The sequence below is a fragment of the Eurytemora carolleeae genome, unplaced genomic scaffold (assembly GCF_000591075.1).
Source record: "Eurytemora carolleeae unplaced genomic scaffold, Eaff_2.0 scaffold1404, whole genome shotgun sequence".
NCBI classification, from domain to species: domain Eukaryota; kingdom Metazoa; phylum Arthropoda; class Copepoda; order Calanoida; family Temoridae; genus Eurytemora; species Eurytemora carolleeae.
In genome coordinates, this window is record NW_019397432.1 from 54,826 (window position 1) to 67,619 (window position 12,794).

The following is a 12,794-nucleotide window of genomic DNA, read 5'->3' on the forward strand; positions in this document are numbered from 1 at the left end:
TTTTTTTGCCCATTTAAACTATTTTTTATGTTCATTTTAACTATTTTTATGTCCATTTGAACTATTTTTATGTCCATTTGAACTATTTTTTTGTCCATTACAACTATTTTTTTGTTCCTTTGAACAATTTTTTGTCCATTTTAACTATATTTTTTTTGCCCATTTAAACTATTTTTTATGTTCATTTTAACTATTTTTATGTCCATTTGAACTATTGTTTTGTTAATTTCAACTATTTTTATAGATCCATTTGAACTATTTTTAAGTTCATTTGAACTAATTTTTTGTTTATTTCATATATAATATTATAGTTCAAATAAACAATAATTCAAATTGAACTGAAAATAGTTCAAATGAGCATTAAATAAACTCGTTTGAACTATTGTTCATTTCAACTTTTCACGTGGTACCACGTGCAGTAGTTCAAACGAACATTAGTTCAAATGAACAGTAGTTCATACGGGAGTGGCCGCAGCGCCCGGCCTCCTAGCCTTAAATGAATGGTCATGTACAAAATTGACAGGAGGGGAGGCGTCCAAAAATCGTTCACTAGGACAGACCCGACCCCCCCTCTCACTCTTTTTTTTAACCTAACGTTTAATTGAAACGACAAGAATGCCCGAAACATCATAACTTAATCAAAATATAAAAAAATGATATTCACTCTTTGGCCGGGTTGCGCAATATTGTCAGAATTGCCGCGTAGTATTGATTTCATGGCTCTATTGTTAAAGGGTCGGAAAATAAAACAAACGATCAAAAATGTCTTTAAAAAATAAAAAGGGAAGGATAAAATGAACTTTCTGAATAAATATTTAATTAAACTTTGACTGTGATTAAAATTTGTCGGAAAAAAATACGCTGTTTTTAAAATACAATTTCAGATCAATAAAAATTTATTTATTACAGAAATTGAAAAAAATAACACGAAAGTTTCCCTTCCTCGCAAAAGAAAGGTTTTCGCAATTGCCGCTGACAATTCTTGAATACAAAAACATCGATTTTTACCTTTTCAAATTTCTCAGTTTCTGAAAGCTTTTCGTGATTAAATATAACACATCTTAATTGCTTATAATTATTATAAACTATATGTATATTTTTAAATTAATTGTTTGTGTTTTAATCGTTGATTTATATTTCAGAGGAGTTAAAATGTATTGTAGACTTTTACATTGGGGTCCATTAACGGCCCTAACTATCATTAAATGGATTAGTTTAGGTAAACCTTGAAATGGAGAGTTTATTATAATCTTGGGAATTACAAAAAGTTTTCTGCCATTTTCTGTCATAAAGGAAATTCTTTGGAAAATTCTTTTTGCTAATTTATTGCAAAATTATATTTTAGCGACGTTATACTGCAACACTATGTGGTTTCCCCCTGCAGATAGTATTCCTGGTTTCATGTACACAGCAGTTTTTCTAGGTAGGATATTTTATATCTTTCTTGATAGGCTACCCTTTATATTTTTCTAGGTAGGATACCCTTTATATCTTTCTAGGTAGGATACTCTTTATATCTTTCTTGGTAGGCTACCCTTTATATTTTTCTTGGTAGGCTACCCTTAATATTTTTCTTGGTAGGCTACCCTTTATATCTTTCTTGTTAGGCTACCCTTTATATCTTTCTTGGTAGGATACTCTTTATATCTTTCTAGGTAGGATACCCCTTATATCTTTCTTGGTAGGCTACCCTTTATATCTTATCTTTCTTGGTAAGCTACCCTTTATATCTTCCTAGATAGGCTACCCTTTATATCTTTCTAGCTAGGATACCCTTTATATCTTTCTAGGTAGGATATCCTTTATATCTTTCCAGGTAGGAAACCCTTTATATCTTTCTAGGTAGGATATCCTTTATATCTTTCTAGGTAGGATATCCTTTATATCTTTATAGGTAGGATACCCTTTACATCTTTCCAGGTAGGATTTCTTGGATTTAAGCTAGGTGTGGAGGGTGGGGAAATTTAAGCTAGGTGGAGAGAATGGGGGAATTTAAGCTAGTGGAGAGTGGGTGGAGGGGGGGATTGTTTCAAAATAATATTTACCCTTGATATTTATTAGTGTTTTCTGGTCTCACCTTTTATCATTTCTTTATGGCGATGTTTGATGGTCCGGGGTATTTACCCCCGGGCTGGGCACCTCACCAGGCTTCAGGTTACAGATATTTGTAAACTTATTGGTTGACTGGTTGCTTGGTTGTTTTGTTGATTGATTGATTGTTTTGTTGATTGATTGACTGTTTGCTTGGTTAATTTATTGATTGTTCCATTTCTTTAAACGTTTTTAAGAATTGATGTATTGATTAATTGATATTTTTATCAATCGATGAGGTTTAATAAATTTTAAAAACTTTTCAGAACACATTTAGTTGGAAAATATATATATAGTATATACTTAGCTATCTATCTATCTATTCAGAGGATGACCTAAACCAGCTTCAATATTGTGAACTCTGCCAAGGATATAAGGCACCTAGGGCTCATCACTGCAGAAAATGTGGCAGGTAGTACTTTAAAGGGACTGTGCAACTAATCTTATTAAATTCTTTGTAATAAAATCTTCCTTAAAGGGACTGTACAACTAATCTTATTAAATTTCTTCTTATAAAATCCTCCTTAAAAGGACAGTACAACTAATCTTATTAAATTCCTTGAAATAAAGGGACTGAAGACGTAAATTTAAATGTCGACCCTCTGTTTAGATTAGGTTAGAATAAAGCACTTTTTAAACTAGAAAAACATCGATATCTTTCATATATTTGCTCAGATAATGGTTTTAAAGGTTTCTTTAAGAGGAGGATTACTTGACATAACGTTCACTGTTCCTTTAAACTAATATACAATGGCGTAGAAAACCAATATATTATTATATTGGCAAATGTTGTCCATTTCCTAATGCTCGTCAGCTCGTCTGTCCAGTAGAAAGTGTTATCTCAAGAAAATCGGCCTGTTAGATAAATAGAAAAATGTAATATTCTACGGTTGCGTTTTAAAAAAATAAAATTAGTCTAAAAGAGTCTAAGCGTCACCATGCTTACAGTCTTTTTAATGATAAAATTTTTCTCAAGACTAGGCTGACATTTAGACTAGTAGCAGGTTCAAGCTTTGAGATTTCTTGAACTAAATGTTCTAATAGTAGAGTCTAATCTTAATACTATTAAACTAAAAACTCACAAAGCGAGAATAAACTATTAATATGTGGCCTGTTTTCAATCATGACTTAATATAGTTCTTTATCCCCGTTATTGACATATCTGTTTGTAAATTTATTTTGGGATCAGAATCGGAATGTGAGAATAGAATGCCCTTCAAAGTCTGTTTTTATTTGACAAAATTCTTTTTCGGTCTATTCAGATGTTGTATTTTCTATTCAGATGTTGTATTTTCTATTCAGATGTTGTATTTTCTATTCAGATGTTGTATTTTCTATTCAGATGTTGTATTTTCTATTCAGATGTNTTAAATTTTGCACATGGGCATCATTTGTATTTGATTATAGTACAATCTAAAGTTTTCTTACACTTTTGATAGCACTTTATCCTATTACAAACCTTAACTGCTCTCCGCTCCGCTCTCCGCACACATTATCTGGTAAACAAAAAAATGATTTTGAAATGAGGAGAAGTGATAATTTTTATAAAAATATCCATGACCCCTGTTTTTTCAAACTTTTTGCACCTTTTCTTTTAAGCTTTCTCACAAAAAACGTCTGCTTCCAAGACACGGTAGGGACAGATAAAGAACACCAACTTGATTTTCAAGAAACCGGAAACTTATTATTTCCCCACATTTGACATATTTTTTGCACTTTCTGCCAATATGAAATTATTTTTGGTCAAATGATAAATATCTCAATTAGGAGTTGTAAAATAGAATTTAAAATGGGAAACAAATATTTCCCCTCTTTTTCATGTTTTTGTTTTTACATGCTGATTGTAAATTTTCCATTTGAAATTCTATTTTATGAAGGAATTGGTATGATTACTATGGGACAGGGAAAGAACCAAGAGTTATTCTCACACTTTGGACTTTGCTAGCTTCCCTGCTTGGTAGGAATATCTATATATATATATATAGTTGTAATCTCTGTTTGTTCGTTTGTCCTTTCNTTTCAGCTCAGGTCATTGATTGATTGATTGATTGATTGATTGATTGATTGATTATTGGTTTTATAAATTAATGATTGATATATGATTGATTAGTTATTACCTTTAAATATTCCATACATTTATTTCGCCGTGTTTTATGGGTTTAAAAAACTGATTTTGCAGATGGGATATCTAAAATATCTAAAGGAAAATAAAATTGAGAAATAATTATTATTTTTTATAGGGGGTAGATTATACGCCATACGGATTAGGGGGAGTATGAGACGTGAATTTTCCAGCGTTCTCGAAATTGTTTTGATACTTTACCCTTGAAGCTAAATTTAAAAAAAACGTCAGTGTATTTTAACGAAGAGGGAGTTAGGATAAATAATAACCCCTTAAAGGGACTGAAAAGCATAATTTCAAGTAACACTCCATGCACAGATTTACAACGGTATCCAAATCACCCCGACTGCGCGGCGGTCCGGGTTCTCCAACCTACAGATTTTTCTTTTAATATTCCTGAAGTAATTTTATTCAGTTATCGGTTTCTGTAATGTTTGATCTTCACAAACATTTTCGGTAGATTTCCCGGAGTTTTTATTAAAAAGACGAGATTTCAGGAATTTGAAGAAATCTGCGAACAATAAGAATTGATAATCCAGGAAGATTCTAAAGATTGAATTTCCGCTCTTGCTGAACAAACATGCACTGTAATAACGTCTCATAGGTCTTAAATAAATCCTAAAAAATTTATCTACAATCCTGCGCGCACTACCATCTCTAGCTGGTCTCTCTCTTTAAGGGATAATTCATGTAGTTCAGGTTTTAACAGGGTTAATAAATATCTTGAATACTTAACAAACGGAGACTAAAAACAATGCATGTAAAGGTTTTTATTGAATAGTTCTGTCAACTGAGGTAGCTTTGGAAGAGGAAAATAAGATATGAAACAAAAAATTAGAAATCCATCCGGAGCCCTTTTTGTGAAGATCTATTTTTAAGAAATCATAAAAATCATGTGCATTATCAAGTTTAAAGTCAAACTTGACTGAAGTTTCAAGGATTTAATCATTTTTATTGTTTTTTGCTATATTTATTAAACTGTAATAATTTGAGTCCCCAAATATTGTAACTTTGTCTAAACCCACAGTTAGATGACATGTTGTAACAAAAAATCAACTGCTTAGATACTTTCTAAAAAAAAGACTAATCGTTGTGATTTTATCTGATTTCTCCTCAAATATAATTTTTCCGGCAGTACCTAGGCACTCAGGCAGTTGACCGAGGGCTTTGATGTTTTGTTGACTTATGTCTTAGGACTGTTTTAAAAAATCACAAAATTTTGTGACCCTGCCATTTTCGTTAATAGAATATCGCAAAAAAAACGAGAAAAAAAGGAATTAAGTCTTGAAACTACAGTTATGTTTATAGTTTTACTTAGACCTGAAAATGCACTTGATTTTTGCAAATTTTTTCAAAATTACTAATTAAGTTGGTTAACTTTTAAAAGGGCTCTGAATCTAGTGATAATAATAATCTTTATAATATTTGGTCCGATGGTAGATTGTTATTAATAATATTATTTGTGCATATTTAGATGTGAAGTTTGTTTATCCGTATAATCTGGGTAGAGTAGAGAATATGAAGCAGGTTCTTACCTTCACCTGTACACCAAAGGTAAAGTAATGTTTTCTAATTAATTTTGATGCGGATCCGGCTCTGGATCCTGAATTCACTCTAAAAAAAATGGATGCGGATCCAGGTTATGAACATTTTTTTAAGAGATTTACTGATTTTTTTTTTAACAAAAGAAGAATTTAAAATATTTTTTTCTTCTTTTTCTCGCTTATTCTTATGCTAAAACTCTTAATCAACCATTCATAAATTTAAGGAACATTTTTATAATCTCTTTTTTTAGCAGTTAAGTTTTGGTTCATGAGAAGCAAAATTTTTTTTTTACAGTTTTTGTTGATATTTCTCTCCTTGGATCCCCATATGTTTGCGGATCCGGAAATGTTTGCGGATCCGGATATGTTTGCGGATCCGGATATGTTTACGGATCCGGAAATGTTTACGGATCCGGAAATGAATCCATGAAGCCAAAATTTTGCGTATTTAACAGTTTCTTTTTCCTTCCATTATTTCTCATATAGTTTTTTCACTTATGAACTGCTTACTTTCTCATTTCTGTTTTCCTTTTATTCATCGTTTCTATTTTTCCTTCTTTCCTTCTTTTTTCCTTTTTTTCTTTCTTTCTTTCTTTCTTTTTTTTCTTTCTCTCTTTCTTTCTTTTTTTCTTTCTTTCTTTCTTTCTTTCTTTTTTTCTTTCTTTCTTTTTTTCTTTTTTTCTTTCTTTCTTTCTTTCTTTCTTTTTTTCTTTCTTTCTTTCTTTCTTTCTTTTTTTCTTTCTTTCTTTCTTTTTTTCTTTCTTTTTTCTTTCTTTCTTTCTTTCTTTCTTTCTTTTCTTCCNGATTTATCAAAAGTCTGATACAAATTTTTGACGAATTTTCTAATGAAGAAATGAATGAAACAAATCTACTGCAGAGCATGGTCATTAAATGAGATGACTGTGACAATGGTTCGATAAAATATCTATGACAAGTGTTTGGTAATTTAAACACAATTCTAACTGCAGTGTTCCAAGACGAATAAATTCTGAACACATCATTCGAAAATAAATTCCATAAATTGGATCCATATAAACTCGTTGCATAAAGGTTATATAATTTAATCAAAACTGTCGAATCTGCAAAGTAAAATTCTTGATTCAGGGAATGAATTTTAGCAATAAACTGTCCACGTTTCTGATTTATATCACGAGTAAATGAATTATCTGTTTGTAGCGTGCATCCAAGATGTTTTACATGATCAACATATGGTAATGGTACATCATTAAGATAAATGGGCAAAATGTTTACAGTATCGATTGGATATTTTGTAAAGATTATACACTTAGTCTTAGACTTTTCAACTACATTGTTAGTACTAAATTTCATTGAAAATAAGTTTGCAAATTGTTCACATATCTTCACCATATTTTGTAAACCGTTTCTAATCACTTCTTTATTTTGGCACGCTAATTAAGGCAGTTTTAGAAGACAAATCTACCAGGCAACGGTTTAGAACCGTTTCAGAAACGTTTTGTTTGGAAAGGTTATGTTCCAGAAACCTTTTCTGAAACATTTCTAGGAAACGTTTCTGCACTTATAACTAACTGTATAACTGTATAACTGTATAACTAACTGTAACTTATACCTAATAAAACGTTTCTGGAACGGTTCTAAGCCATTGCCTGGTTTCTAAGAAACGTTTTAATAACGCATATTTTACGTAAAATACAAAAAAAAATTTTAAAAATGTAAAAAAATATTTATAAATGCTACAATAAAAATTGTAAAAAAAAAGTTGGCAAAAAAAACTGAAACTAAATCAACTTCATAAAGTAAATCACATTAGAAATGAAAAAAAAATATATTTATTTACAACATTAATATACATTTATTGTTCTGTAGAGACCACTATGTAATTACCTACTGTTCTCTATAGAACACTATTTACTTCCCTATTGCTCTGTAAAGAGCACTATTGTTAACACAAATTCGAAATATAAGGAAGACGATTTTACTGACTCAAATGCCGTCGACTATTCTCAAGACGTGTGTATCCATTTCCGCCATGAAGCGCCCACATGTCACCCTCGCTCCTTCGTCCCCCCCTCACCCCTCTACACATCCCAGCCCTCAGTCAGGTTAGGAGAGTTGAGCTAGTAACAGTTCCGACACAGGGAGCCTCTTGACTCCTTTATGATGATGACGCAGATACTCAGCTAGCAGCAGATGTGCTTACCCGAAGGGTTCCCAGTTTATCATGCATTCCGCTTCCAGAGACAACATAATCGCTCTAATCCAGCATGATAAAGCCACGATCTCTGCCTACTAGGTTGGATAAGCCCTGTTGTTCCAGTTCCTGTTGATTTGCTCCACCAACATGAAGCTCTACATCACTCCCATGAAGTACCCACAAATATTCATCATTAATTCCTTTGTTAATTTCTAAACCAACCAATTTTAACCCAGTCTTGGGAAAATATTTCAAAACTTTCGTTTTTTTAAATAAATGTTAGAAATATGATCTCTTTATTTTACTATAGTGACTTTTAAAGTCAACAACTATATACTTACCTAATATTGATCTATAGAGAACACTATATACTTACATATTGCTCTGTAAAGAGCACTATATACTTACCTAATATTGATCTATAGAGAACTATATACTTACATATTGTTCTGTAAAGAACACTATATACTTACCTAATATTGATCTATAGAGAACACTATATACTTACCTATTGCTCTGTAAAGAGCAATATATACTTACCTAATATTGATCTAAAGAGAACACTATTTACTTACCTATTGCTAACCTAATATTGATCTATAGAGAACACTATATACTTCCCTATTGCTCTGTAAAGAGCACTATATACTTACCTAGTATTGATCTATAGAGAACACTATATACTTACATATTGCTCTGTAGAAACCACTATATACTTACCTAATATTGATCTATAGAGAACACTATATACTTACATATTGTTCTGTAAAGAACACTATATAGTTACCTAATATTGATCTATAGAGAACACTACATACTTACATATTGTTCTGTAAAGAGCACTATATACTTACCTAATATTAACACCTCCAAATGTATGGTTTAAAAATTATATCATACAATAACATCCGGGTTTGCCATTAAAGACAGCCAATGTTGGCTTGGCAAATCCTGTTAGTGTTAGTTTAAAGAATATATCTATATCTATATATCTACGTAAAATTATGTACTTTAATGATAAATATCTATCTATCGATCTATCTATCTATCTGTCTGTATGTCAGTCTATATACTTGTCTATCTATCTTTCTTTTTATCTGTATTTCTATCTATATATCGTATCTTTCTATCTAAATAGATAAAATGGAGGAAAAAAATTGTATTTTAATCATATATATATATATATATATTTATTCATATATATCTATGTAGAGAGCAACTGTTCCAGAAAGCTGAGAAGAAAGATAGATCTCGAGAATATGAAATATTTAACAATTATTCCGGGTCATGGTTTCCTATAATGCAGGTAGATATTGGTTGATTGATAAATTAATAAGTAGATATTGGTTGATTGACATATTAATAAGTAGATATTGGTCGATTGGTTAATTTACAGGTAGACATTGGTTGATTTATTGACTGATAGTTTGATTGATTTTGATGGTTTTTTTAGTTGATAAAGTCAAATGGTAATTAATATGTTGAAATGGTGATATGTTTATATGTTCGTATGATGGTATGATGGACGGATTGATTGATTGATTGATTAATTGATTTAATGATTGGTTGGTCGATTAATTAATTGATTCATTGACTAATGATTAACTGATTGATTGAATGGTTAAGTTATCTCCTTGTGTGATTGGTTGATTGGCCGATTGATTGATTGAATGATCGATTGATATGTAGATTGATACATTGATTAATTAATTGATTGATTCAATGATTGATTGACGGAACTGGTTGACTGATTAGCTGAATAAATGATTAACTGATTCACTGATTAACTGGTTAACTTGTTAACTAGTTAACTGGTTAATTAATTGACTTCTTAGCTGATAAACTGATAAACTGATTAAGTGACTAACTATTAACAAAATAACTGATCAACTGATTAGCTGATTAACTTATTGATTAATTGATTAAATGATTAATTAACTGTTTAACATGTAGATATTGTTTGAATCATTGACTGGTTGTCTGTAACGTATTTTTCATTGAGTTTTATGGATTAGTTAGGTGATTAAGTGAAAGGTTTTTGATATTGTAGTTAAAATGTTGATTGCTATGTTTTATTGATTGATTGATTGATTGATATGGATTGATATGGATTGATATGGATTGATCAATGTAATACAAAGAATTTATATGCGATTTACTAAGTTTGATTGATCGGTTGATAAACTGAAATGGTAATTGATTGATTGATCGATTGTTTAGTGATTAATTGATCAAATGATGGATTGACTATCAGTTTATGGATTGATTGAATGTAGGGGTTCTCTGTGTGTTGTCGACCCCCCTGCACTGATGAGCCAAGGATCAAGCTCCAGAGAGGGGACAAGGTCAAGGTCACAAGGTAAAGGGTTATTTTTATACAAATACAATTGAATTACTTACTTAGTTCAGCGTCCTAGCTTCCTTTACTTCTGTTGGTTGTCCATTCCATGTATTAATAACTCTATTGGAGAAAAAATTATGTCTCATATCAGTGCTAGATCTGTTAGGAATCAGGTTCTTACAATAAGCTGTTGTGCGTGTCAATCTCTGTGCATTTGATCCTACTGTACTGAACAATATACTGCTGTCGACCTTGTCGACTCGTTAAAAGGCGTGAAGCGCCCTCAATAAGTGCATAAAGAAAGAAAGTTGAATTATTGTTTTTAACTTTTTTGCTTCTTCTTCTCTTCAAAAATATATTTTTCTTTCTAAACATGATATTGAATAGTGGAAAAATTGTAGTTATTTAATGGCAACTAGCTGGATTTTTGAAAATCGATTTTTTTTAAAAATTAGCCTTTGTCTCCCCCAGGGTACTTATGGGTTCCCTCAAAAAATGTCAGCCCGTTCATAGGAAACATAAATACGAATGTCTTGTTTTAGTATAAAGATGTCTAAGACGTACTTTTAACACTCCAAATAATGTTTAATTCTCCACGGTCTTCTTTCTTCTTCTATCTGAGAAACAATGAAGAGGATATCGATGTTTTCCATCTTCAAATGTCTCTCTCTATAGAGAACCCACAATTAAAGATAATCAAATTCCACAATTGAGACATCTTGTTCATGCTTGACCAGACAAATAGGTACGGTTATGAATCGGATAGTCTTGGTATTGGTTGACCGCTAACGTCCTTGGCTTCTGATTGGCTCTTCGTGTTGCTGCTCTCCACGGAATTTATCGCAGAAAGATTAAATCAATCTATAGATTAATAAAAGATCGAGATCAAGCATTGATCTCGATATACAAATGTTCAGACTTCTTGATATATGTTGGTGGCTACTAGCCTCAACCCCTGTTCCCGGGGGTGTATATTTTCTTGAAAAATCCCCCCCCTCCTCTTTAGAAAATCATTTTTGCCCCAGAAGTTAGGTATATTTTTTTAAGGGGTTTATTCTCTGAAATGGGGAAAATAAATGATATTTAGGGAAAAGGGATAAAGAATTTAAATAATTCCCTTTGCTGCCCAATTTTAGTTATGTTTCCACCAGATCATTAAAAAGTATTCTGTTTCATTGAATGATTGGTCTTAATTGGTTTAACTTGTTTAATTTGTGTGTTAATGTTTATAAATCACGGTTGTGATAATTAAAAATATATTAACTCTTGATCATTGAGATTTTGAGAAATAATTAATATTTTAATTAATAATGATAATTAATAATGATAAATCTTATTATTGTTTAGATGGAAAAAGCACTGGTTGTACGGAGATAAAATTGTATCCAAGGGAGAGGTAAATAAAATATGTATTTTATAGTTTTAAATTGAAATCTGAATTTTCTTTGTGTTTGGTTGAAAAAAATGCACGTTCGAGTACTATTTTCAGGGTGGCCAAAATGTACGGATTGTACGGATTGATTTTTTTTAACCCTAAAATTGTACGGATTGTACGGATTTCTTCTGAAAATGTACGGATTTTTGTACGGATGTGTTCAAAAAAAGTTTTGGCCACCCTCTATTTTAAATTTAAAATTATAAAATCTTATCATGTGGTGATTAGAATATTTAAATCCTTTATTAAATTTAAAGTTTTTAAAAAATCTGAATTAACTCTGTTTGTCCTAGGGGAGGGTGCGAGGCTGGTTTCCTCGTCAGATTGCCGTTGAAATCTCCGACACCGGACTCCAGGAATCCGCGTACTGTCAGCTCAAACCCACCCATAGCAACAAGGTCAAGACGGGGCCAGCCAAGGATTTGAAAAATAAAGAACTAAAGATGGATTCCAAAGAGAGGAAGAAGAAGAAATAGAATCGGGACAAATTTAAAAATTCATGAATAAAAAAAACACACTCAGTTTTATTAGATTATAAATATTTACAGAGCTGGGAACTTTAGAATGGTGGATATCTGGATTAATGCTTGATCCTCTCTTTTTGATAATCTCAAGATTAACATAATCTTGCAAGATTATGTTAAAAGTGTATGAAAAACGATAAAATTTTTAATCATTTGAGAAACTGTAACAGCCAATCATAGAAAAGCGGGCAACCAATGAGAGAACGGAAATATTCTTGAAAAGACGCTTACATAATTTTAATTAAAGTTTGCTCACCCATTTATTTATTAACATTGATTAAAATTAGTTGAAACAGAATCACAAACGTATTATTACATATTTTTATTCACTGAAAGTCTGAAAAGTTTTCACAATGGCCGAAAAAAAAATTATTTATTTTTAAGAAATTCCGGAGTTCTCTCATTGGATAGAATTTATTTTCATGGCTGTCATTGGTCAATATAGTTTACGAACTTTTCCTGCCCTCTCATTGGGGAAAACAATTTATGGATATCCAAGGAGAGAGAAAAAGAGTGGATTAAGGACTAAAATGAAAAGTTTCCACAGTGGATATTCGGATCAAG

General features: G+C 31.3%; 1 protein-coding gene across 1 annotated transcript; it reads left to right on the forward strand.

Moving 5' to 3' along the window:
- The first annotated feature begins 1,146 nt into the window (after positions 1 to 1,146).
- LOC111714259 (palmitoyltransferase ZDHHC6) lies at positions 1,147 to 12,201 on the forward strand. The gene is made up of 12 exons (XM_023489326.1): positions 1,147 to 1,219; positions 1,346 to 1,423; positions 2,062 to 2,154; positions 2,419 to 2,503; positions 3,969 to 4,048; positions 5,688 to 5,767; positions 6,934 to 6,968; positions 8,000 to 8,029; positions 9,143 to 9,236; positions 10,207 to 10,289; positions 11,619 to 11,667; positions 12,000 to 12,201. The coding sequence occupies exons 1-12, from the start codon at positions 1,153 to 1,155 to the stop codon at positions 12,180 to 12,182; spliced, it is 957 nt and encodes a 318-aa protein (XP_023345094.1). The 5' UTR covers positions 1,147 to 1,152; the 3' UTR covers positions 12,183 to 12,201.
- Positions 12,202 to 12,794: the final 593 nt, after the last annotated feature.

Bases quoted from the DNA above. Each gene is read 5' to 3' on its own strand.
- LOC111714259 (XM_023489326.1), top strand. From the start codon at position 1,153: ATGTATTGTAGACTTTTACATTGGGGTCCATTAACGGCCCTAACTATC. The intron at 2,155-2,418 runs GTTACAGATATT...CTATCTATTCAG, and splicing joins GGCACCTCACCAGGCTTCAG to AGGATGACCTAAACCAGCTT. The intron at 5,768-6,933 runs GTAAAGTAATGT...ATCTGTTTGTAG, and splicing joins CCTTCACCTGTACACCAAAG to CGTGCATCCAAGATGTTTTA.